Source organism: Equus przewalskii, chromosome 14 (assembly GCF_037783145.1).
Source record: "Equus przewalskii isolate Varuska chromosome 14, EquPr2, whole genome shotgun sequence".
In the NCBI taxonomy this organism is placed as follows: Eukaryota; Metazoa; Chordata; class Mammalia; order Perissodactyla; family Equidae; genus Equus; species Equus przewalskii.
Window position 1 is genome coordinate 71,245,676 of NC_091844.1, and position 26,241 is coordinate 71,271,916.

At 40.5% G+C, this 26,241-nt stretch overlaps 1 protein-coding gene across 1 annotated transcript; it reads left to right on the forward strand.

Moving 5' to 3' along the window:
• The first annotated feature begins 102 nt into the window (after positions 1 to 102).
• On the forward strand, positions 103 to 25,498 carry WDCP (WD repeat and coiled coil containing). Its single transcript, XM_008538064.2, has 4 exons — positions 103 to 212; positions 13,849 to 15,697; positions 22,226 to 22,343; positions 23,708 to 25,498. Exons 2-4 carry the CDS (start codon positions 13,868 to 13,870, stop codon positions 23,932 to 23,934), a joined length of 2,175 nt encoding a protein of 724 aa, XP_008536286.2. The 5' UTR covers positions 103 to 212; positions 13,849 to 13,867; the 3' UTR covers positions 23,935 to 25,498.
• Positions 25,499 to 26,241: the final 743 nt, after the last annotated feature.

Below are 26,241 nucleotides of genomic sequence, written 5' to 3' on the forward strand. Positions count from 1 at the left end.
AGCTTATTGGCCAATGGGAAGGACCCCCTCCTAACGTGACACAAGCAAGAGCCAATAGGCAGGGGGCATTGCCGAGCTTGCCCGGCCACCGCTCACCTATCAGAGGCCTGGGAGCCGATGCTTCCGATTCTCGCTCACGGCTGTGGAGCCGCGGCAGGCGGGCCGGGTCGGCCCTTGGGAGACTGGTATTTTGTCGGGCAGTAAGACCGAAGGTATTTTGTTTCCACTGCTGCCCGGCCTGGCGGGTGTCAGGATGCTGTGGGTTGCGGGGGAGGGAGGTGGAGGGACCAGCGCTTGGGGGCAGGGTGGAAGACACCCAGGTGTGCGGAGAGGAGGAGGAGATGATGAGGGGCCCGCGTGCGAGGGGCTGGCGGCGGCGGCCGAGCCGGGGGTGGGTTTAAACGAATGAATGTATTCGCTGTGGCTCGTGAGTGACGCTCCTGGGAATGTATCCTAAGGAAGCCCTCCACAATGAAGAAGATGCTTAGTACGGAAAGACCTTTATCACCGCGTTATTTATGATAGGATAAAGTTGGCTACAACCAGGTGTCTCAACGATGAGGAAAAACTATGCAACTTCATTGAGTGAATATTAAGTGACTTTCTAAAAGTAATTTATAAAACTTTTGAATAACATGAGAAAATGCTAATATATAGTGTTAAGTGAAAAAAATCGTGATAAGAATTGTGCAGTTGTGATTGAAAAAGTTTAACCAAAACTGCATAGAAAAAAGTCGGGGAAATGGAGTCATAATTTTCTTTGGATGAAGGTTTTTTTGTGAGTTTACTTTTTACATTTCTTGAGGGTTAATTTATGTTTTTAAATAAGTGTAAAGAATTAGAAATTATTTTATGGTGGAAACACAATAAACTTAGAAAAACAAGTTGAGGGGTATGTACTTGTGTTTAAACCTACTGGGAATGCTCCGGTTCGCCTAAGCCCTTCAAGGCTTACCGAGTTGTCTTTAAAGAAGATTAAGAGCAGGTGAATTTAATGGTCATAGAGCGAGCCCCAGGTCCTGATTCTGACCGCCTCTCCCCTGAGCTAATACGGTGGGCTTTTCTCTCCCTAAATCACCCAGGACCCCTGATTTCAGAAATCTTGTAGTCTGAGAGTTCAGAGACCAACAGTTTCAGCAAAATTTAAATATTTTAAAAGATGCAAAGTAATTGGGGCATTCTTGAAGGCCCTTTCAACCTTTATCCTTTTGGCTCTCTGATCTGTCACAGCGAGGCTGTCCACTGCTTCGGCCTTGACTACCAAATCTTTAATCTCTGATTGCCTGAGGTACAGTGCCACGCTCTAGACATGTTAAATGAAGCACGTCTAATACTAAATTTATCACACGCTACACACTCTTCATGCTTTTTTTTTTTTAAGATTTTATTTTTTTCCTTTTTCTCCCCAAAGCCCCTCGGTACATAGTAGTATTCTTCGTTGTGGGTTCTTCTAGTTGTGGCATGTGGGACACTGCCTCAGCGTGGCTTGATGAGCAGTGCCATGTCTCCGCCCAGGATTCGAACCAATGAAACACTGGGCCACCTGCAGCGGAGCGCGTGAACTTAACCACTCAGCCACCGGACCAGCCCCCACTCTTCATGCTTTTGAAGCATGCTCTGCCTTCTGCATCTCTGATTAATGGTTCAGCAATTTCACTAGCAAAAAATTTGCGTGTTATCCATAATTCTTCTTTCTTCCTCACCACTCATATCCTACCTGATGTCATTATCTTTTCCATGTGCCTTAGAAATAGCTCTTGAATCTGACCCTTTTTCTCTACTGAAGTATCTACAACGTGGCTTACTTTCTTATTGTGACATTCGAACTATTTCATGGCCCCTTACTAAACTTGTCATCTTTCTTCATTCTTGGGTCCATCCTTCACATTGTCACATAAATGTATGCTCGTTCTTCCAAATTCCCCAGCAGGCCCTTAATGATTAAAGAGATAAGTTTGGGGGGCTGGCCTGGTGGCATAGTGGTTAAGTTCACAAGCTCTGCTTTGGAGGCCCAGGGTTCCTCAGCCTACATTTTGGCACAGACCTGCACACCCACCATGCTGTGGCTGCGTCCCACATACAAAATAAGGAAGACTGGAACAGATGTTAGCTCAGCAACAGTCTTCCTTAAGCAAATAGAAGATTGGCAACAGATGTTAGCTCAGCAACAATCTTGCTCAAGCAAAAAGAAGATTGGCAACAGATGTTAGCTCAGCAACAATCTTTCTCACCAAGAAAAGAAAAGAAAAGAAAAAGTTGGAAAGATATATGAATATCAGATAATATAAGTCCTTAAGTGCCTTGCTAAGACATTTTGAAAGAACTTCTTTTATATATGGAGACTCATTAAAAGGTGTTTGAGCAGAAGAGCAAAATGACTAGAACTGTGATTTTTTTTTTTTAAAGATAATTCCGTAACCACACATAGCATCCAGGCTCTGTGAGAAAGAAGAGATTGGTATCGAGAGGACCTCTCCTTGTCCTATCCTGCTAAAAGGGACAGGTGGTCAGGACCTGGACTAGCAGTGGAGTAGGAAGGATTGGAACAGATTTTTTGAAATTATCTTAGGCTTTTGAGAAAAATATGCAGGATTTCTTCTTGTTACTAAAGATGAAAATATTAAAATTAATTCTTCTAAAAAATCTCAGTAACCTTATTATCATGTTTGTTTTTCCCTTATTCACAAATCCTTACCTTGTGCTACCCCTGGCTGCACACACCCTCAATACCATTAGACTGACTTGGGTGGCCTAAAACATATCATATAAATTGGCTTTGATGTAATTGGCCCATTAGGAATTTTCTCTGCCCAGGAAAATGTATCATGCATTATTTATCAATAAAAGTCTTTTAAAAGTGCATAAGTAGATAGTAGGGGAAAACATGTATCATCTTATGTAAGACCAGTGGGCTAGAGATGGCAGTTTTCTTCATTGGTAATGACAGAGGACTTATTTCTCCGTTTAGCAAGCCAGTGCAGAACCACTTAACCTGACATCATGTGTAGAAGCATAATAGACTGCTCCTCCTTAGTAGAAGCTTCTGAGAGCCAGGACAGAGCTAGCAAAGAGGTATGAGAAATAATTTGCAGTTAAGTTAAAAGCAAATCACCAGGCAGTTTGGTAGAGAATACGTGTCTTGGATTTAGAGTCTGAAGGTGACTTTAAATCCTGTACTACTCTGTAAAACAGGGTTGAAAAATGTCCATTGGATTCGGTGACATGGATGGCACTAGTGGCTTGGTGGGAGCTGTTTTAGGAAAGAGATGGGAATGGAGTCAATTTGGAGTGGGTTAAAAAGAGAGTGGTGAAGAAATGGACACTGCGAGTTTAGACAGTTCTTTGATAGGTAATAAGATTAAACATCATTTTAAATGTGTTTATTGATCATCATATTATTTTGTAAGTTGCCTGTTGATATTCTTTGGCCATTTTTAAGTTTAGGGTGTTTGTCTTTTTTTTTAAGGAAGATTAACCCTGAGCTAACATCCATGCCCATCTTCCTCCACTTTATACGTGGGACACCTACCACAGCATGGCTTGCCAAGTGGTGTCACGTCCACACCCGGGATCCAAACCACCGAACCCTGGGCAGCCGAGAAGTGGAATGTGCGAACTTAACCGCTGCGCCACCGGGCTGGCCCCTCAGTTGTTTCTTAAGAGGCTGGATTGTTCATCAGCCTTCGAAAGCAGGTCCAAATATAGTGCAAAGGGGCTTTACTGACTCAGTATTATAAGAGCCTAAAGCAACAAAAATGTAATCAACACAACCCCTGGCAATACCATGCCCCAATTGGAAACTCCTTATCTGATGTAATAGATGCGGAACAATCCATGTGAAAATACTTGCCAGCACGTATAAAGTGTGCTGGGAACCAACAGGCAAAGAAGTTAACTCTAGTTTCCGTTCTCAAGGATTTTGTATGATGGTTGTGGAAATGAGATATGATACGTGAAAAAGTAACTGGTGATTGCAGGTAATAAACTGAAGATGTCACGTGGTGGTTTAGACTGTCAGCACTGTAGGAGTTCACAGGAGGAAAGTATCACCTTTTTTTTTTAAGATTTTTATTTTTCCTTTGCCTCCCCAAAGCCCCCCTGGTACATAGTTGTGTATTTTTAGTTGTGGGTCCTTCTAGTTGTGGCATGTGGGATGTTGCCTCGGCATGGCTTGATGAGCGGTGCCATGTCCGTGCCCAGGATTCCAACCAGCAAAACCCTGGGCTGCCAAAGCGAGCAAGGGAGCTTAACCACTCGGCCATGGGGCCGGCCCCCTCACTTTTTTTTTTTTTTTTAGTGTGGGTAGCTGATTATGAATAGATGTGATTTCTTCCCTGGAGAATACAAGTAGGTTAGGTTTTTTTTTTTAATTGAGTTCATAATAGTTTACATCATTGTGAAATTTCAGTTGTACATTGTTTCTTGTCTGTTACCATGTAGTGCTCCCCTTTGCCCCCTGTGCCCACCCCCCAACCCCCTTCCCCTGGTAACCACTGAACTGTTTTCTTTGTCCATGTGTGTGTTTGTATTCCACATATGAGTGAAATCATATGGTGTTTGTCTTTCTCAGTCTTGCCTATTTCGCTTAACGTAATTCCCTCCAGTCCGTCCATGTTGTTGCAAATGGGATGATTTTGTCGTTTTTATGGCTGAGTAGTAGTCCATTGTGTGTGTATGTGTGTATATATACACCACATTTTCTTTATCCAATCATCGATCGATGGGCACTTGGATTATTTCCATGTATTGGCTATTGTGAATAGTGCTGCAATGAACATAGGGGTATGTTACTCTGGATTGTTGATTTCAAGTTATTTGGGTAGATACCCAGTGGTGGGATAGCTGGGTCATATGGTATTTCTAGTTTTAGTTTTTTGAGGAATCTCCATACTGTTTTCCATAGTGGCTGCACCGGTTTGCATTCCCACCAGCAGTGTATGAGGGTTCCCTTTTCTCCACACCCTCTCCGACATTTGTTATTTTTAGTCTTAGTGATTATAGCCATTTTAACAGGCATAAGGTGGTATCTTAGTGTAATTTTGATTTGCATTTCCCTGATGAGCGGTAATGTTGAACATCTTTTCATGTGTTTATTGGCCATCTGTTTGTCGTCTTTGGAAAAATGTCTCTTCATATCCTCTGCCCATTTTTTGATCGGACTGTTTGTTTTTTTTGTTATTCAGTGGTGTGAGTCCCTTATATGTTATGGAGATTAACCCCTTGTTGGATATATGATTTTCAAATATTTTCTCCCAATTGGTGGGTTGTCTTTTGGTTTTGATCCTAGTTTCTTTTTCCTTGAGAAGCTCATTAGTCTGATGAAGTCCCACATGTTTATTTTTTCTTTTGTTTCTCTTGTCTGAGAAGACATGGTATTTGAAAAGATCCTTTTAAGTTCGACGTCAAAGAGTGTACTACCTATATTATCTTCCAAGAGTTTTATGGTTTCAGGACTTACCTTCAAATCTTTGATCCATTTTGAATTTATTTTTGTGTATGGAGTGAGATAATGGTCTACTTTCTTTCTTTTGTGTGTGGCTGTCCAGTTTTCCCAACACCATTTATTGAAGAGACTGTCTTTTCTCCATTGTATGTTCTTGGCACCTTTGTCGAAGATTAGCTGTCCGTAGATGTGTGGTTTTATTTCTGGGCTTTCAGTTCTGTTCCATTGATCTTTGTGCCTGTTTTTGTACCAGTACCATGCTGTTTTGATTACTGTGGCTTTGTAGTACATTTTGAAGTCAGGGACTGTGATGCCTCCAGCTTTGTTCTTTTTTCTCAGGATTGCTTTAGCAATTCAGGGTCTTTGGTTGCCCCATATGAATTTTAGGATTCTTTGTTCTATTTCCATGAAGAATGTCATTGGGATTCTGATTGGCATTGCATTGACTCTGTAGATTGCTTTGGGTAGTATGGACATTTTAACTTTTATTCTTCCAATCCATGTGCATGTCTCTTTGCATCTCTTTATGTCATCATCTATTTCTCTGAATAATGTCTTATAGTTTTCATTATATAAGTCCTTCACCTCCTTGGTTAAATTTATTCCTAGATACACTACTCTTTTAGTCGGGATTAAATGGAATTGTATTCTTGAGTTCTCTTTCTGTAAGTTTGTTATTAGAGTATAGAAATGCAACTGATTATCATAAGTTGATTTTGTACCCTGCAACTTTACTGTAGTTAATTATTTCTAATAGTTTTCCAATGGATTCTTTAGGGTTTTCTATATATAAGATCATGTTGTCTGCAAACAGCGAGAGTTTCACTTCTTCACTCCCTATTTAGATTCCTTTTATTCCTTCCTCTTGCCGAATTGCTCTGGCCAAAACCTCCAGTACTATGTTGAGTAAGAGTGGTGATAGCAGGCATCCTTGTCTTGTTCCTGTTCTCCGAGGGATGGTGTTCAGTTTTTGCCCATTGAGTATGATGTTGGCTGTGAGTTTGTCATATATGGCCTTTATTATGTTGAAGTAATTTCCTTCTATCCCCATTTTGTTAAGAGTTTTTATCATAAATGGTTGTTGGATCTGTCAAATGCTTTCTCTGTGTCTGTTGAGATGATCATGTGGTTTTTATTCATTTTGTTAGTGTGGTGTATCACATTGATTGATTTGCAAATGTTGAACCATCCATGTGTCCCTGGTATAAATCCCATTTGATCATGATGTATGATCTTTTTGATGTATTGCTGTATTTGGGTTGCCAACATTTTGTTGAGGATTTTTGCATCTATGTTGCTCAGCGATATTGGCCTGTAGTTTTCCTTTTTATGTTGTCCTTGTCCGGCTTTGGTATCAGAGTGATGTTGGCCTTGTAGAATGTGTTAGGAAGCATTCCATCTTCTCTAATTTTTGGAATAACTTGAGAAGGATAGGTGTTAAATGCTTTCTGACAGTTTGGTAGAATTCCCCAGGGAAACCATCTGGTCCCGGGCTTTTATTCTTTGGGATGCTTTTGATTACTGTTTCAATTTCTTTACTTGTGATTGGTCTATTCAGATTATCTATTTCTTCTTGATTCAGGTTTGGGAGGTTGTAAGAGTCTTAAGAATTTATCCATTTCCTCTAGATTGTCCATTTTGTTGGTGTATAGCTTTTTGTAGTATTCTCTAATAATTGGTTGTATTTCTGTGGTGTCTGTTGATATTTCTCCTCTTTTGTTTCTAATTTTATTTATCCGAGCTTTCTCTCTTTTTCTTTGTAAGTCTGGCTAGGAGTTTGTCAATTTTGTTTATCTTCTCCAAGAACCAGCTCTTTGTTTCGTTGATCCTTTCTACTGCCTTTTTTGTTTCAATAGCATTTATTTCTGCTCTGATTTTTGTCATTTCTCTCCTTCTGCTGACTTTGAGCTTTCTTTGTTGTTCTTTTTCTAATTCAATTAGGTGTAGTTTGAGATTGCTTATTTGGGATTTTTCTTGTTGGTTAAGGTGAGCCTGTAGTGTGGTGAATTTCCCTCTTAGTATGGCTTTTGCTGCATTCCATATGAGTTGGTATGGTATGTTTTCATTTTTATTTGTCTCTAGATATTTTTTGACTTCTCCTTTAATTTCTTCAGTGATCCATTGGTTGTTCAATAGCATGTGGTTTAGTCTCTACATCTTTGTCCCTTTCCCAGCTTTTTTCTTTTCTTTTTTTTTATGCTTTTTTCTCCCCAAATCCCTCCAGCACATAGTTGTGAATTTTTAGTTGCAGGTTCTTCTAGTTGTGGTATGTGGGACGCCGCCTCAACGTGACCTGATGAGCGGTGCCATGTCTGTGCCCAGGATCCAAACCACTGAAACCCTGGGACGTGGGAAGTGGAGTGCGTGAACTTAACCACTCAGCTATGGGGCTGGCCCCTCAGCTTTTTTCTTGTAATTAATTTCTAGCTTCATAGCATTGTGATTGGAAAAGATGCTTGTTATTATTTCAATCTTCTTAAATTTATTGAGGCTTGCCTTATTTCCCAACATATGGTCTATCCTTGAGAATGTTCCGTGTGCATTTGAGAAGAATGTGTATTTTGCTGGTGTTTTTTGTTTTTTGTTTTTGAGGAGGATTAGCCCCAGAATCTGAACTGGCGAACCCTGGGCCACTGAAGTGGAACATGCGAACTTAACCACTGCTCGCCAGGCTGGCCCAGTATTCTGCTGTTTTTGGATGGAGTGTTCTATAAATGTCTATTAGGTCCAACTGGTCTAGCTTTTCATTTAATTCCACTGTTTCCTTGTTGACTTTCTGTCTGGATGATCTATCCATTGATGTGAGTGGAGTGTTGATGTCCCCTTCTATTTCTGTGTTCTTATTAATGTCTTCTTTTCGGTTTGTTAATAGTTGTTTTATGTACTTTGGTGCTCCTGTGTTGGGTGCATAGATATTTATAAGTTTATGTCTTCTTAGTGGAGTGTCCTTTTAATCATTATATAATGCCCCTCTTTGTCTCTCTTTACCTGTCTTATCTTGAAGTCTACTTTGTCCAGTATAAGTATTGCAAGACCTGCTTTCTTTTGTTTGCCGTTAGCTTGGAGTATCGTCTTCCATCCCTTCACTCTGAGCCTGTGTTTGTCCTTGGAGCTGAGGTGTTTCCTGGAGGTAGTGTATTTTGAGTCTTATTCTTTAATCCGTCTTGCCACTCTGTGTCTTTTTATCAGAGAATTCAGTCCATTTACATTTAGGGTGATTATTTGATATATGAGGGCTTACTGCTGCCATTTTATCACTTGTTTTCCGGTTCTCCGGCATTTCCTTTGTTTCTCATCCTGTGTATTTTGGTTTACCAATTGAGTTAATGTGATTTTTAATGTTACGTTTCTTTTTTTCTCCTTATTTATTATTTGTGTTTCTGTTCTGCTTTTTTGTTTAGTGATTACCACAAGGTTTGTATTCAAAATCTCGTAGATAAGATAGTCCATTTTCTGATGTCCTCTTATTTCCATTGACTAAACCGATTCAGTCCCTTTTGTCTTCCCCTCCTAAGTTGTTTTTCTCACATCTTATTCCATCTTGTGTTGTGAGTTTGTGATTAAAATGACAAGATTATCTTTGTTTTTGTTGTTTTCCTTCCCTTTATGTTTAATGCTATTCTTGAGTATTTGCTAACCTGTTCTGATGTATAGCTACAATTTTATGATTTTGACTACCTATTTGCCTCCTTACTCCGTGCTTTGTAACCCCTTTCTCCCTTGTTTTTTTTTCAGGTGTGAAGGCCTTCTTGAGGTTTTCTTGTCAGGGGCGGGGCGGGTCTTGTGGCTATGAACTCCCTTAGCTTTTGTTTATCTGGGAAAGTTTTTATTTCTCCATCATATCTGAAGGATATTTTTTCTAGCTAGAGTATTCTTGGCTGAAAGTTTCTGTCCTTCAAAGATTTGAATGTGTCATTCCAGTCTCACTTAGCCTGTAAGGTTTCTGCATAGAAATCCACTGACAGCCTGATAGGGTTTCCTTTGTAAGTTATTTTCTTCTGCCTTGCTGCCCTTAATATTTTTTCCTTATCATTCATTTTTGCCAGTTTCACTGCTAGATGCCTTGCAGTAGGTTTTATTACATTGACGTATTTAGGAGATCTGATAGCTTCTTCCACGTGGATTTCCATCTTCTTCCCTATGTTTGGGACATTCTCTGCTATTATTTCTTTGAACAAGCTTTCTACTTCATTCTCCTTCTCTTCTCCCTCTGGAATACCTATAATCCTTATGCTGCATTTCCTAATTGAGTCCAATGTTTCTTGGAGACTTTCTTCACTTCTTTTTACTCTTAGTTCTCTCTCCTCCCCTATCTGGAGCATTTCAACGTGCCTCTCCTCGATTATGCTGATTTACTCCTCTATGATGTCTGCTTGAGTGTTCAAGGAATCCGTATTTTGTTTTATCTCTTCCATTGTGTTTTTCATCTACAATATTTCTGATTGATTCTTCTTCACAGTTTCAGTCTCTTTTGTGAAGTAGCTCCTGAACTCATTGAGTTGTTTCTCTGCATTCTCTAACTCATTGAGTTTTTTGATGATAGCTATTTTGAATTCTCTGTCATTTAGATTGCAAATTTCTCTGTCCTCAGGACTGATTTCTGGGTACTTGTCACTTTCTCTCTTGTATGGAGATTTAATATAATTTTTGATATTGCTAGAGGGCATGACTCTGTTTTTGTGCGTTGTGATATTATTTGGTCACAGTTACTGCCTATCACCACTGTGTGGGGGTCAAGAGCCATGTATCCTGAGCCCTCTGCCTTCCACCAAGATCCAGGCACTGGAGCCAGTGCTGGGTGGATGGTGGGTGGCCTCTAGGGGCGCTTCCTTTTGCATGCTTTCAGGGTTTTCTCACTCTACCCTCCGTATCTGCTCTCCTGAGGTGTTGGCTTGATGGGGTCACCCCTGTGTTAGCTTTCACCTCAGTAAGGGCTTTCCCCTAGGCTGCGAGGGCCCTTGGGGATCTTTGATGTTCCCATGGGTGAACACCCCCTCCCCTGTTCCTTCCCTCTCAGAGGCTGTTCCCAGTCCCGGATCCCGGTCTTTTGGGGAGGGGGTGAAGTTTTCTCTTACTCCGTTCCACCTCCTCCGAGGGTGCCCTCCATCGTATGGCTGTGTGGGTCTCTCAGATATCTTCTGTGTTGTGTTTGGATGTCCTCTGTTGGAGTATGAATGTCTTTTTCATTGTATGGTGGAGGGGAGAGATTACCGGGAAGCTCACTCTGCCATGATGCTGACATCACTTTTGGAAAGTATGACTTGTAGCTGGATGATTAAGGAAGGCCTGTCAGAGGAGATGGTATTCAAACTGGCCCTTCAAATTAGCTGTCATCTATTAAGTGTTTTGGATGGGCCAGGCATTGTAACAATGAAGATTAATAATAGAAATAAAACTGGAGAGATAGGTAGGTCCAGACTGGGAAGGAATTTGAATGCCAAACTGAGGAATTCAGACTTTATCCTACAGGCCAGTAGAACTGTCCAGCAGAACTTTCAATTCTGTTTCATTGATCTGTGCACCTGTTTTTATACCAGTACCATGCTGTTTTGATTACTGTAGCTTTGTAGTATGCTTTGAAGTCAGGGATTGTGATGCCTCCGGCTTTGTTCTTTTTTCTCACGATTGCTTTAGCAATTCGGGGTCTTTTGTTGCCCCATTTGAATTTTAGGATTCTTTGTTCAATTTCTGTAAAGAATGTCATGGGGATTCTGATTGGGATAGCGTTGAAACTGTAGATTGCTGTAGGTAGTATGGACATTTTAACTATGTTTATTCTTCCAGTCCATGTGCATGGAATGTCTTTCCATCTGTTTATGTCGTCATCAATTTCTTTCAAGAAAGTCTTGTAGTTTTCGTTGTATAGATCTTTCACTTCCTTGGTTAAATCCGTCAGAACTTTCTTTGATGATGGAAATGGTCTATTCTGCTCTGTCCAATATGATAGCCACTAGCCACATGTAACTATTCACTACTGAGGAACTGGAGTTTTTATTTTAATTGAATTTACGTAGCACATACAGCTACCAGCTACTGTATTAAATGGCACAGCTATAGGCAGTAGGTAACATCTGACAACTTTTAAGCTGATAAATGATATACTTGGGCATTTTTAAGATTGGTTTTGTACAAGATGGACTGGAGAAAGGCAGACCGATTAGCGGTGGGGAGACCAGTCAGGCTGTTGCCGTCATCTAGGTTTAGGATGATAGTGGTCTGATGCAGGAGAGTGCTCGTGGGAATGACAGGAAGGACTGGAGTCAGAAGCAGTTCTCAGGATTGATAGGACTTGGTGACTAACTGAGAAGGCAGGAGGGGGAGAGGTCAGACTGAGTCCCTAGTTTTTAGCCCGAGTGAATAAGAATGGTGACATCATTAACAGAAATTGAGGAGCTGCTGTTGAGAGCAAAAACCTTTTTTTTTCTTTTCTACATGTCAAGTTTGAAATGAATGTGGGCAGGGCTAATACTAGCCGTAATGTAAAGTGTAACATACATTCGAATAGCATCGTAGCTCAGCAAAGAATCCAGGAGAAGAGATGTGGATCTGCCAGTACTAAACATAGGAGATGATAATTGAAAACATAAGAGTGGGTGACATTAGAAGGAAGCAATAGAGAAAAGTGATGAGAACTGAGTACCAAACTTTTTGGCTCTATGCACATTTAGATAAAAATTGGAAACAAGCTGAATTCCCACCTATGGGGAACCACTGAATACATTATGGTGCATACACACTGTGGAATACCTTGCGGCTACTAATGCAGCTGCTTAAAAGACTGAGGCAGATCTATATTACTGACTTGGAAGATGCCCGTGATTTAAAATAAATTAGTGAGTGATGTGTAACATGATCTGTGTTGGAATTTTTGGGCATCTTTTGAAAACCCCTTCCTCATTTGGGAGGAATCTCCCTTTGTGTGAGTGTTGGTGGGAGGCAGAGCTCCGTGCCCTAGTATGGATGCCTTTGTGGGGAAACCCTCCCTCTCCCCATCCCCTGGCTGCTGGAGCCAGACTGTGAGCTCTGCTCAGCCAGTGGGAGGCTTCGCCCCATTCTGAATCTTAAGCAATTGCCATGGAGTGAAGGGCGGTGAAGTTAGATCCTGAGCCGCTGATGTGTGTGGAGAGAGTGGCAGCAGTGGTTTATTCTTCCTAGCCTCGCTTGGTTCCTGCTTGTTTTCTGAGCCTGGTGCTTGAGCCTTCTTTCTTGCTTAAGTTGCCAGAATGGTTTCTGTTATTAGTACCCAGGAACTCTGACTTATACCCATTTTTTATTTAAAAGAAAAACTTAGCACGTACAAAATTCTCCATTTTTTTGGGTAGATTTCCTTAACAGTTTCAAAGTCTTCACACCAAATTGTTAACAGTGCTTTTATCAAGGATTTGAGATGGGGGGGAAGTGAGGGTAAAGAGGGGTTGGCATGGGTAGGAGGAAACATTTAGTTTTACTTTAGACACTTCTGGTTTGTTTGAATTCCATCACTGAGTGTGTACTTCTTTAGTAATTTAAATGTCTGAAAAAACCTTAAGAATGAAAAAATTGAAGATAATACTTGGCTCACCTACTTTACATTATCATGAAGGATTGTTGCAAGGAGCAAATGCAATGGGGAATATGAAAATGTTCTGAAAATTATTAAGTGCTGTTTGAGTATGATGAAGCAGAATAGCAATAGTGACTTGAGTGGCATTTCAGTGTAGAGGTAAAAGCCGTTTTGAAGGGAGTTGAGGAAATAAGCTCTAATATGGTCAGGGATATAATATCAGCTATTCATTGATTTGATAGTGAAAGGGAATAGAAATTAGATAGTGAAGGAGATTCTTCTCAACTTTTTAATTTGAAAATTTTCTACCTTAAAAGTTAAAGTACCGTGAATACCGACACAGCCTCAATCTAGATTCAACAATTATTAACGTTCTGCTACATTCGTTTTGCCTCTCTGCCTATCTATATAAAATTTTGTGTTTTTGTTCTTTTCCTAAACCATTTGAAAGCAAGTTGGAGGCATCATGACACTTTATCCCAGATACTTCAACGTGCATATTTGAACAATAAGGATGTTCTCCTGCATAACCACAATACCATGTTCACGTTTAAGGAAATTAGTAACTCCACAGTATCTTCTACTCGCTATTTTATATTCAAATTTCCTAGTTCTAAAAATACCTGTTTTTTAATAGAAAATTTTATTTCCTCAATTCGAGATCCAATCAAAGTGAATACAATGCATTTGCTTGTATGGCTCAGTAGTCTCTTTGAATCTGCCACATTCCTCCTGTCACAGTATTCCCCCTCACAATATTGACCTGTGAAAGGTCTAAGCCAATTGTCTGATAAAATGTCCTATATTCTGGATTTGTCTGATTATATTCCTATGATCTAACTTTCCTTCTTAATTATTTCAGATAACCCTAATCAGAAAGGATGGAGCTGGGAAAAGGAAAACTTCTCAGGACCGGGCTGAACGCATTGCATCAAGCAGTCCACCCAGTTCACGGCCTTGCCTGGACTGACGGGGATCAGATCATCCTGACTGATATACAGCTTCACGCTGGAGAGGCCAAGTTTGGGGACTCAAAGGTCATTGGACAGTTCGAACATGTGTATGGGGTGTCCTGGGCCCCACCTAGTACGGCTGACATGCCCGCTCTGCTCGCTGTCCAGCACAAGAAGCATGTCATTGTGTGGCAGCTGTGTCCCAGCATTACAGAGACAAGCAAATGGCCGATGTCTCCAACCTGTGAGATTAGAAAATCCTTCCCCATCCTTCCCCAGGGCTGTGTGTGGCACCCAAAAAGTGCTGTCCTGGCTGTGTTGACTGCACAGGATGTCTCCATTTTCCACAATGTTCACTGTGACAGTTCCTGGGTAAAAGCGACTATCGACACCCAGGGCCTCATTCACTGTGCGTGTTGGACCCAGGATGGCCAGAGGCTGGTGGTGGCTGTAGGCAGCAGCCTGCACTCTTACATTTGGGACAGTGCTCAGAAGACTCTTCACAGGTGCCCCTTCTACCCAGTGTTTGATGTGGACAGCTGTGTGCGCTCCATTGGAGCCACTGTTGAGTCACAGGTCGCCGTGGCCACTGAACTTCCACTAGATAAGATTTGTGGCTTAAGTGCATCTGAAACCCTTGACGTTCTGCCTAGTGGTGAAGACACTTGTCTGTGTAGCTTACCACTTGAGGAAGGGCTCTTTGTGGATAAGGAGGCATTTGCTTCTGAAACGAATTCTGAAACGTCAGTTTCTCCCTTTTCTTCCTCTTCAGATCCTGTGGATCTAACTCATATACAGTTCAGTAGATCTGAGTCTGAGGGTAATTCTCTTATTTGTCTAAGAAAAAAGGACCACTTGACGGGAACTGGCCTGGATTCTTCATATTTAGCCCTTGTGACCTTTGAGCAAGTGGTTACCCAGACCAGAAAAGTCGCTATCCCAGGCATTCTGGTTCCTGATCTAATAGCCTTTCATCCTAAGGCACAGGTGGTGGCAGTGGCTTCCAATACTTGTAATATAATTTTTATCTATTCTGTCAATCCATCATATATGCCAAACATCCAGCAAGTTCAGTTAGAGAGTAGTGAAAGACCAAAAGGCATATGTTTCCTGACAGATAAATTATTGTTAATTTTGATAGGAAAACAAAAATCCACTGATTCTGCATTTCTTCCTTCTTCAAAGTCTGATGAGTATATCATTCATCTGGTTGTTAGAGAAGTAATGTTGGAGGAAGAGTGTCCAGTAGCACCGAGTGGAAACCAGAGTGGCTACTCTGCTTTCAGTACTCTGTTAAATAAAGCAGATAGAAAAAAGCTACTTGAAAGTCTTTCCCCAGATTTTTGTCACCAAACCAGAGGGCTCTTGTTAACAGCTAATGGCAGTAGGCAAAGTGGAAGGCCTGGAGGAAGCCTCGTTAAAGGAATCAGAACTCCTCCATCCAGTGTCTGTGGCAGCTCCATAGCCCTGGAAACTCTGGGAGCTGAGCCTGTTAACTGGTCCGTGACACTGCCCAGACCCAGCAGCACACCAGAGCACACCAGCACCCCGGACCCGCCTCATCCGCCTCAAAGAAGGAACTTATCAAAGGACAAGGAAACTTATCAGCTATCTGAGGAACTGGAAATTTTATCTAGGAAACTCATTGAAGTGCAGCGATGTCTTTCTGAGCTCACAGACTTTCTACATAATGGAAAGAAATCCACTCCAGTGTATCCATGCTCTCGGGATCTGCCTTATGTTCACATCACTTACCAGGTAACTTCTTTGAGGAGCTACCACTAAACATAAAAGCTCCTGCAGCGAGTGGGTACTGCGCGAAAAACTTACTAATGAGGAACATGGTGTTCTAATTGAACTTCCCTGAACTGGACATGTTACGTTAAAGGCAAGTTGTTATGCCTTTCCAGGTTGGTTGCCTGCCAACCAGATGGGCACACACACCAGTACACACTGAGTTTATCATGTGCGTGGTGCAAAAACATTAATGATTACACCCTTTCTGAGAATTTTATTTAGAAAAAGATTTTTTATTGTGCTATTTCATTGTGAAAACTTTTTCCTTATGTAATGCAGATACTCTTCTATTTATAAGAAAGGTTATAGTCATTACAGATTTTTAATGCATCTATTTATGCATGCATATGCAAACATATAATATTACATAAATGGGATTACATCATATCTGGGTTTTGTTTTTGTTTTTTGTTTTGTTTTGCTGAGGAAGACTGGCCCTGAGCTAACATCCGTGCCCATCTTCCTCTACTTCACATGTGGGACACCTGCCACAGCATGGCTCACCAAGCAGTGCCATGTCTGCACCGGGATCCGAACTGGGGAACCCCAGGCCGCTGAATCGAAACATGTGAACTCGACCGCTGCGCCACCAGACAGGCCCCATCGTATCTGTTTTCATCATGAACACTTTTCCCCCATTGAACTTGGCCCTACCTCTCCTCCCCATAACTCACTGTAACTAGAAGCTTAATGTGGATCCTTCCATATTTTACTTCATAGTTACATAATACACAGATCTTTGTAGACAAGGTATATAGGTCTGGGGTGGGGGTTGATGATGGTGGTGGTTTGTCATTGTTTTACAAAAATGAGGTCAGGGCCAGCTCAATGGTGCAGCAGTTAAGTGCACATGTTATGCTTCAGCAGCCCAGGGTTCGCTGGTTCGGATCCTGGGCGTGGACTTATGCACCACCTATCAAGCCATGCTGTGGCAGGCATCCCACATATAAAACAGAGGAAGATGGGCGCAGATGTTAGCTCAGGGTGAGTCCTTCTCAGCAAAAAGAGGAGAATTGGTGGCAGATGTTAGCTCAGGGCTAATCTTCCTCAAAAAAAAAAAAAATTGGGTCATACGGTACATTCTACTTCATGCTGAGAGCATGCTATTTGTTCATCTGTTCCCTTGTTGTGGACACTCACTCTGTTTTCAGTTCTTAGCCACTCCAAATAGTGCTGGAGTAGTATTCTTGTATGTAGCTATTTGTATTTTTACTTTGATTTCTGTTGAGTTGGTTCCCAGAAGTGGAAGTGCAAATTTGAGGAGTATATGTATACGTTTCTGCTTTTAATAGAGTTGCCAGATTGCCTTTCAAAGATTTTTTACTTAACAGTGCATCATCACTTGCCTACTACTGTCCTTTTCCTCACATCCTCGCCAATCTGATAAGTGTGAAGTGGTAATTCAATTTTGTTAATTTTTATTTCTTTTACTATTAGTGCATTTGAGAGTGTCCTCATTTTTTTGCCAATTGAATGTGAATTGCCTATTGCTCATTTTTCCCTCTTGAATTAATCAGTTTATGTGGTATTTGTATATTGAAATTTATTATTTTTATATGTATAATTTATATATTACTATATATGTAAGAAATTAATATACATGTAGTAATCTAGATTTTCTTGCATTATTTTACTATATTAGTTACAACTATATTAGTTTAAATTTTTAATCTTTAATTAAATTTTGGGGTATGGGCCACTTCTGTTTTCTGACCAATAACCAGTTGTGCTAGCAACATTATTAAAAGTCCATCTTTGGGGCCAGCCCCGTGGCATAGTGGTTAAGTTCAGCACACTCTGCTTTGGCAGCCCAGGTTCGCAGATTTGGAACCCTAGGTGTGGACCTACACCACTCATCAGCCATGCTGTGGCAGCGACCCACATATGAAATAGAGGAAGATTTGGCACAAATGTTAGCTCAGGGTGAATCTTCCTGCAGCAAAAAAAAAAAAAAATCCATTTTTATCCCACTAAACTTGATCTGTCACATTGGTCATGTATAAATTTATGTATAGTGGGATATAATTCTGGATTCTCTGTACTGCAGCTACTGTAATTCTGATCTCATCTGTAACTTTATCAATACCACACTGATTTGATTACTGCCAACTTATATATGTTCATTTTAAAAGATATTTGCAGAAAGTATTGAAATCAATGATAAGTAATATGTAAATTACTATTTCAATAATGGTCAAAAGGAGGTATTTTAATTAGTTTTTTCTAAAACTACTACTGTTTGATGAACTCAATGATGTAAGTTTTTTTTTTTTTTTTTTTTTTTTAAAGATTTTATTTTTTCCTTTTTCTCCCCAAAGCCCCCCGGTACATAGTTGTGTATTCTTCGTTGTGGGTTCTTCTAGTTGTGGCATGTGGGACGCTGCCTCAGCATGGTCTGACGAGCAGTGCCATGTCCGCGCCCAGGATTCGAACCAACGAAACACTGGGCCGCCTGCAGCGGAGCGCGCGAACTTAACCACTGGGCCACGGGGTCAGCCCCAAGGATGTAAGTTTTTAAAAGAACCACAGAATGGGGCCCGCCCCGTGGCTGAGTGGTTAAGTTTGCATGCTCTGCTGCAGTGGCCCAGGGTTTCACCGGTTCGAATCCTGGGCGCTGACATGGCACCAATCATCAGGCCATGCTGAGGCGGTATCCCACATGCCACAACTAGAAGGACCCACAACTAAGAATATACAATTTTGTACCTGGGGGCTTTGGGGAGAAAAAGGAAAAAAATAAAAATAAATAAATAAATAAATAAATGAAAACAAAAAGAACCAAAGCATAGTTTAAACCTAAATTAAATTTTTTATTACAAAAAATTTCAAACAGATCATAGAATACATTTTTTTATTATGAAAAATTGTAAACATGTTGAAAGACTACAGAATGAAACCCTGTTTATATCTCTATCACCTGGATTTAACAATTGTTAACATTTTGCCATAATTACTTGATTTTTTTTGTTTACTAAAATATTTTAAGTAGAGACATGGTATTTCACTCGGATATTTTGGGATGCTGTTCTAAAATGTAAGCACATTTTCTTTAATTACCACAATGCTATTATCACGCTTGATAACATGTAAGAATTATTACTTAATATCATCTAATACCTAGTCCTTATTCAGATTCCCCAAGTTGTCTCCAAAACCAGTTAAATCACAGACCTGTTAAAAATCAGTTAAACACTGATTTATTTTTATTTACTTAAAAAAAATTTTTTTTGCTGAGGAAGATTAGCCTTGAGTTAACATCTGTTGCCATTCTTCCTCCACTTTATGTGTGGGTTGCCACCACAGCATGGCTACTGAGTGGTGTGGTTCCGTGCCTGGGAACTGAACCCAGGCTGCCAAAGCAGAGAGTGCTGAACTTTAACCACTAGGCCGTTGAGGCTGGCTTGAAACAAGTATTTTTGAGCAGAATTTTTGCCACATTATCTTCAGCCAAAAGAGATATTTAAATGTTATTTTGGTGGGGTTTTTTTGTTTTTGTTTTTGTTTTTGCTGTGGAAGATTTGCCCTGAGCTAACATCCATGCCAGTCTTCCTCTGTTTTTTAGTATGTGGGCCACCAGCACAGCATGGCCACTAACAGAGCAGCGTAGGTCCACACCAGGAACTGAACCCTGGCCTCTGAAGTGGAGGGCGCTGAACTTAGCCACTAGGCCACTGGGGCTGGCCCTTAAATGGTTTTATTTAATTACATGAAGTTTTCTGTAAACAGTTTTCAGTAAATAGATTTTTGAGTTTTAAAAATTATAGTATTTATAAATCTGAAATTTCATTTGGATTTTTTTCTTTCCGTGACTTTTTAAGTTTTCCTTTTTCCCTTTTTGTTTCTCTTTTTGAATAGGTAATTCATTTACTTGTTTTAAAAAGCAAAAAATGTTGGCACTAGCCCAGTGGCACAGCACTTAAATTCCCACGTCCTGCTTCGGCACCCCAGGGTTCACCGGTTCGGATCCCAGGTGGGGACACGGCACCCCTTGGCAAGCCATGCTGTGGTAGGCATCCCACATATAAAGTAGACGAAGATGGGCACGGATGTTAGTTCAGGGCCAGTCTTCCTCAGCAAAAAGAGGAGGATTGGCAGGAGATGTTAGCTCAGGGCTAATCTTCCTCAAAAACAAACAAACAAAAATGTATTTTAATAAAAAGGTATGTACTGAAAAGTCTTACTCTCACCCCATCCCTGTTCAACCTGTTCTCCTCACTTCCTATAGGTAACCATTTTTATTTTTATTTCTTTATGCAGATACTGGCAGATCTTACTATATATTTTTATTTCCCCTTTTGTTACACAAAAGGTGAGGTACTATATACAGTGTACTGCATCTTTCTTTTTCTATTTAATAATATGTCCTCAAGAGCTCTCCATATTAGCACACACAGCTCTTTTGTATTCTTTTACAGCTGCATAGTATTATTTTTTTTCCTAATTACAAAAGTAATATATGCTCATTGAAGAAAAAAGTATTTTTCTGAAAGTAGACTATTTTATCAAACAAGAATATATTTTTATTTTTAAACATTTATAAATGTGAAATTCTGTATTTTTTTAAGTAAAAAGGAATTGGCTTTTTTGCTTTTTCAATTCCTCAATTTCTCATTTCATAATGAATTAATCTAACCAAGCTGTTACAAGTAATTACCTCTGGGGCGTAGGATTTGGGGACTTTACTTTCTACATTATAAATGTCTATTTTACTTTTTTAGATTGAGCACATATTACTTTTGTAATGAGAAAAATAAAAGGAAAAAAAGCAAAATAATCAAAAGCAAGAAAGCACTTCCCCTAAAATTTGGAAGCCACCTTTTACAAGAGCTGAATGACTAGTCGTGAGTCGCTTAACAACAAGGATTGATTTCATTGTAATGTCCACATGATAGAGTGTACTGAAGGGGAACAAAATCTGCCACCCCAAAATGTGTCTCTTTAGCATGAGGATTATTTTAGGCTGATTATTTTTAAGAAACAGAAGACTTGGAAAGTTTTTCTCATTACCTCCTCTTAACTGCCTAAGAGAATTCAGATAAAAAAACCTGTCTCAGGAAGCGGGCTGTTGCCTTAGCATCACATGAACTCAGTGGTGGACGGGGAGGCACCTAGAGAAGCCTGTTTGTTGGGCTCCCCTCTGTGTTCTTCTGCTTCTGTGCAACCAAACAAACTTGTTTTCTGAATGTTTGCTCCTTTTCACCTACCTATGAATTGCCTGCCTTCCCTTTGAAGTCCCTGTCTCTCCCCCATCCCCACATCTTCTTCTGCCTTAGCTGAGGATGCTGTTTAAGGTGAGGGCTTCAGCCATTTCGGTGAGTCACTCAGTTTCCCTGGTTTCTCCCATGTATATATTATTAAACTTTTGTTTGTGTTTCTCCTATTAATCTGTCTCATGTCAATTTAATTCTTAAACCAGCCAGAAGGACCTAGAAGTATAGAGGAAAATTTCTTCCATCGCTACAGTACTTCCACAAACCTAAATGCTATAGCCTATGACGCACCTAGACCGTATAGTACTAATCTGAGGGGCCCGCCATCGTACAGGCTGCACGTCGTTGACTGAAACGCTGTTATGTGGTGCATGACTGTAGTTGCTTATGGCCCTTACAGTTTATTCATGTGACAACTTTTAAAATGTTCTTAATAGACATGTCTTTGAGTTGTTGATCCTACCACAAATGGAGTACGATTTATCTTTCATCGTTAAAGTTGTTACTTAGTCAGAAAATGAGTAGTGATAATTCTAACAAGAAAATGAGTTGGACACCTAACTTACTTATGAAACTATTTTTTAAATTCTCACATGAAGATATTGTTTCAAATAATATATAACTAGAAGTTATATCTTTAAATTCTTTGTTCTCTGTACCTTTACACTCTTAATGTGTCTTTAATTAGAGCTGTAATTGTTTGATGTTTTCTTTGTCTCAGGACGTTTGAAACCATTTTTAAAGATGAGTTAATTTTTAATATGACTTTTTGAAATTTAAAAATCATTTTCATTCGTGTGTTTTCTAAGCTAAATGAATTTTGACCACAGTTTGTTTATTTTTCTTATGCAAATCCTCTGCTACTCCACCACTTAGGGCTTTCTTCCTTGGCATTTTTTCCCCAATGAAGAAAGCATGAAGTCTCTCAGTTGTATCTGAACCAGGCAAGCAGTGGTTTCTCACCATTAGGTTGTGTCTGTCAGGCTGCCCTCCGTCATCCTATGGCATTATTAGTCATATCTTAGGCGAGCCATTTTCTAGTGATAAAGACAACCCTGGGGAAAAAGCAGAGCAAAAGGAAAAGTCAATTAGGGGTTGTGTTTTGTTCTGATCCTTTAGTTGTGTTAAAAAATGCAGCAAAAAGCTCCTTATTTGAAGTCTAGTTGATAGTGGTAATAGATAAGGATTTTTCAAAACTGTGTACACACTCTGTTGTTAAGCAATGTTAACTCCACTGCTTCTTCAGTCAGTTTAACAACTTTTATTTTTGTGTTTGAAGAAATTTTATTATGTAGGTCCTGTTGTTGAAAAAAGAGCTGTGCTCCTCTGCAATGGCAAACTAAGGCTCAGTACAGTTCAGCAGACTTTTGGCCTCTCCCTGATTGAAATGCTGCACGGTAGGTAACATTCAGAAACTGACCCTACCCAACACCCCCTCCCTGCACCATCTATTTTGTAACTTTCACTGCTAATGAAAGTGAGGTGTACCAACCATTTAGTGATTCATTAGATAGTTAACAAGTACTATTAATTGTCTACTGTATACCCAGGCCTCTTACCAGTGCCAAAACACATAGAAAATATGGGTTCTGCCCTTAAGGGACTTACAGCCTAGCTGGAAAACCTAAATATACATGTGAAAAAACTAGAAAAGAGTTACAAAGTAATATATTAACTACAAGGAAATGACATAAAAACCTCATATACACCTGTTGCATAAACATAAAGATCATAGCAGCATTGCAGAATGTTTCTTACAGGAGTTGTCACTTTAATATGCAGCAAACGTGGACATGAAGGGCACTCCTAGATGACAAGGGACTGAGTCGTGCCCACGGTCCCCCAGATTTGGAGCGTGGTTGTTTCCTTATTCCTCCTCCCTTTCACGGTAGCCGCTACATTGAACGTAAAATTTTGTTTCATTTTTTTCTCCCTTAACATTGTAGCATCAGCATTTTCCTATTTTGACACGTGCATTTATGATATGACTTCATAATTATCATTTTTACTGGGTGGGGTTAAATTTCCATTCTGAGTGTACCGTATTTTACTTTGCCATATTTTCTCTGACACTTAGGTAGTTTCCAGTTTTTCACCATCATAAGTAACACTAATAAAAACTTTTCTGTATAGTTACATGTTGTTTTTGGAAAGTGTAGATTTTCAGAAGTGGAATTATGGGGTCAAAAGGTGAGACACAGGCGACTTGAAAGAACCAGAGAACATCCAGGCATGTGCTATGCTAGTGGCCCTAGGTTACCCCAGAACAAACCCTTCAGGATTATCTGGACCATTCCAGTCTAGCTCAGGTCAGCTCAGCCTCTTTGGGTGTGTAGAGGTTGGTATGGATCTAAAGAATAAAGAAGGTTCCTTCATAGAGTAGCTCTTCCTAACTTCACGTAGTTTCTGGAGAAACTGCTTAACAGCATGTAGATAAGGTAGGGACACTCCATACAAAACCCCAACACATGTGTTCACATAAGCTCATATGCATAGCACGGAGTGATAAATGCCTAGTTTGGGTGAAAACGTATGTCCCTTAGCAGTGCCTAAGTCGTCCACGTCCCCTTCCTTCCACGTAACCTGACCCGAGGTAATACTCGGTCCTTCCATCTCCCCAGGCTCTGTAAAGTCTTGTGATGATCAGGTTCAATATTATCAACTACTGCGTTCTTACCCTCAAAAAAAATCATGTTTATCATGTTTTTCTTTATAGAATAAGATAAGATATCCTAAATTGCCCGTTTTTTTTGCTTTGCAGACTCCCAATGGATCCTGCTCTGTGCTGACAGCGAAGGCTTCATCCCATTAACTTTCACAGCCACACAGGAAATAATCATAAGAGATGGCAGCCCCAGGTCCAATGTCTTCAGAGACTCTCTGTCTCAGAGCCTTGATCCTAGCCCTTCTCATGAAGTCTTCAGAGACCATACTGCCCAAAGTGTAGATGCCACTGGCTGTTCTAACCACCTAGGCAGAATGGCCTGATGTTTGCGGACTATCTGCGGCATAGCTTTTTCAGATGAAGCCATTACGGACAAGCTCTGTTTTCCGCCGTGGCCTCTCCCCAGCTGGGATTTGCACTGTCGCTCAGAGGTGAAGCACTTAGTTCGGTTGCTTCTCCCCCTTGCCGGGGCGGAGGCCCACGGCTCTGCAGCCAAGCTCAGTCTTTGTTCGATCCCTCAGAAAGTGGCTATTTACGTATTCATGACTGTGTGGTTTTGTCTAAGGGCAGAATTCCCAGAACAAAACAATATTATGGTGCCATATGGTTTGTGTTTTATGGTTTCTCTGAGGCTTTCTGTCCCTTGCCCAAAACTGTTATTAAAGCTGTCTTAGAAGCACTTAAAAGGTACCTCAGCGTTGTTACAGATCTTTTTCTTGGCTTAAGGATGAGGGTAAGGCGTGCTGGGGAACAGATGCTCCCGCACATCCTTTTTACCCCAAACCAGCAGTTCTCAGCAGAGCTCAGAGGGAGACAAAAAACCGGGTGACTTCTGCTCCCGGGGCTGGGCCTGCCAGGATGTAAACCTAACCCGCCTGCTTCCTTAGAAAATTCTGGCTGACAAAGGTCCAGATACTCCTAGAAACTGGCCCTGGGCAAATTTCAAATGAGTCAAGTGCTCTGACCCCTCTGGGCCCCACCTGAGTGTGTGCTGATGTTACTAGTACAGTGCCAAGCTCAGGTGAGGCCTGAGGCGGGATTCCGTGCTGGTGCCGCTTCTGACCTTCTCCCTGATAGGCTTTTTTTTTCAGTTTTGGGATCATAAGAATGTCCTATTTTTCTCCCACTAATCATCTTCCTTAATTAAATCATCACTTTAATTTTGATATTTTTCCTCCCATTCAAGTCTCGGAGACCAGCAAAGAGTCTGTGAGAGAACGTATTTCAGAAAGTTGGAAATTTCACTGAATCTGAGGTAGTTCTAAAAAGTACCAGTTTATTATAATTATGGGCCAAGGCACCAGCTTAGTATAGTGGAGAGAGCCCTGATTCCAGCTTCAGAGAGACACACCACTCCTCATGGCCTTCACACACAATCCTAAACTTCAGTTACTGCACATGACGAAATGATCAGTGTGTGGCTCGTCAGAGCGCATTTGCAGATAAATTGCTTCAGCCGGAGAAGCTCCATGAGCACATACGCATCTTTTTTTCTCCCCTTTCCTTTAAAATTATCCGGAAAGAAATATTTTGTACCCTTGGGGACTCCCGTCTGTTATGGTTTATGAAGATGGGACCGGGACAGGAAAGAAGCGAGGGCCCATTTTGTGGTTCAAATGCATTAGAGAGCTGCTGGGATAATGGAAGTGGAGGCCGCGTGTCTGTCATCAGTTGCCTGAGAGTGGTGGCTGAGGACAGTTTGAGGTCTGGCTCCATTTGCAAAGGAAGTGTCTGGGTGGGATGAGAGCACACTACTGTGAATCCTAAAGAGGGGCCCTGGGGGACCCTGTAGTAAGATCACTGTGGGCGCCTCAAGGTGGATGTTGTAATTGCCATTTCGCTGGTCAGAATGCTGTGAATGAGTCTTCAATAAAATCACTAATGGTTGTTGTGGCTGTTGCGAGTGTTTTGATGGTATTTTCTTTGTGATTAGTGCTGGTATAGAAAAATGTTCTTGATTTTATGCATGTGTATATTGTCTCTGTATTTCTTCTTCTAGTGGATAGTCCGGAATGTAAATTATTTATTTCTTTACAACAGATGTGATTCCATGACACCTCTCATACAAAAGATGTTTCCTTGGCCTCTGCTAGTATTGTAGTCATTGGAACAATAGAACATAATCCAGTATCTGCTGACTTTGGAGACAGAGAAGAGCTAAATTCTTTAAATTATCGTTTAATGTTGTATTGAGAATATTTTGGGCAAGGAAAGACATTATTTACAAATCCCATTTTGTGCCCAAATTTTTCTAAATATCGTACTGGTATTATTTGATACATGCCATAGATATAAAGTATAGGAAGGCTTAATAATTCAATGAACCACCTATCACCTAATATAAGAACCAGAACATTACTTGAAACCATCCGGGCTCCCTGTGTGTCCCTCCTGGGTTCTCCGCAGGTAACTGCAGCCCAGAGGGAGCTAATCTCTTGATTGTTGTAATTATCGTTTCTTCATTCCTTTTTTTTTTTTTTTAAAGGGAGTTTCACCACAACCTCGTATACACATTGGCCTCAACAATATAATGTTTATTTTCCCTTGTTTTTGAGCTTTATGCAACAGTATTATATTGTATATGGTCTTCTGCGACTTGCTTTTTTTCACTCAATATTATCTTTAACATT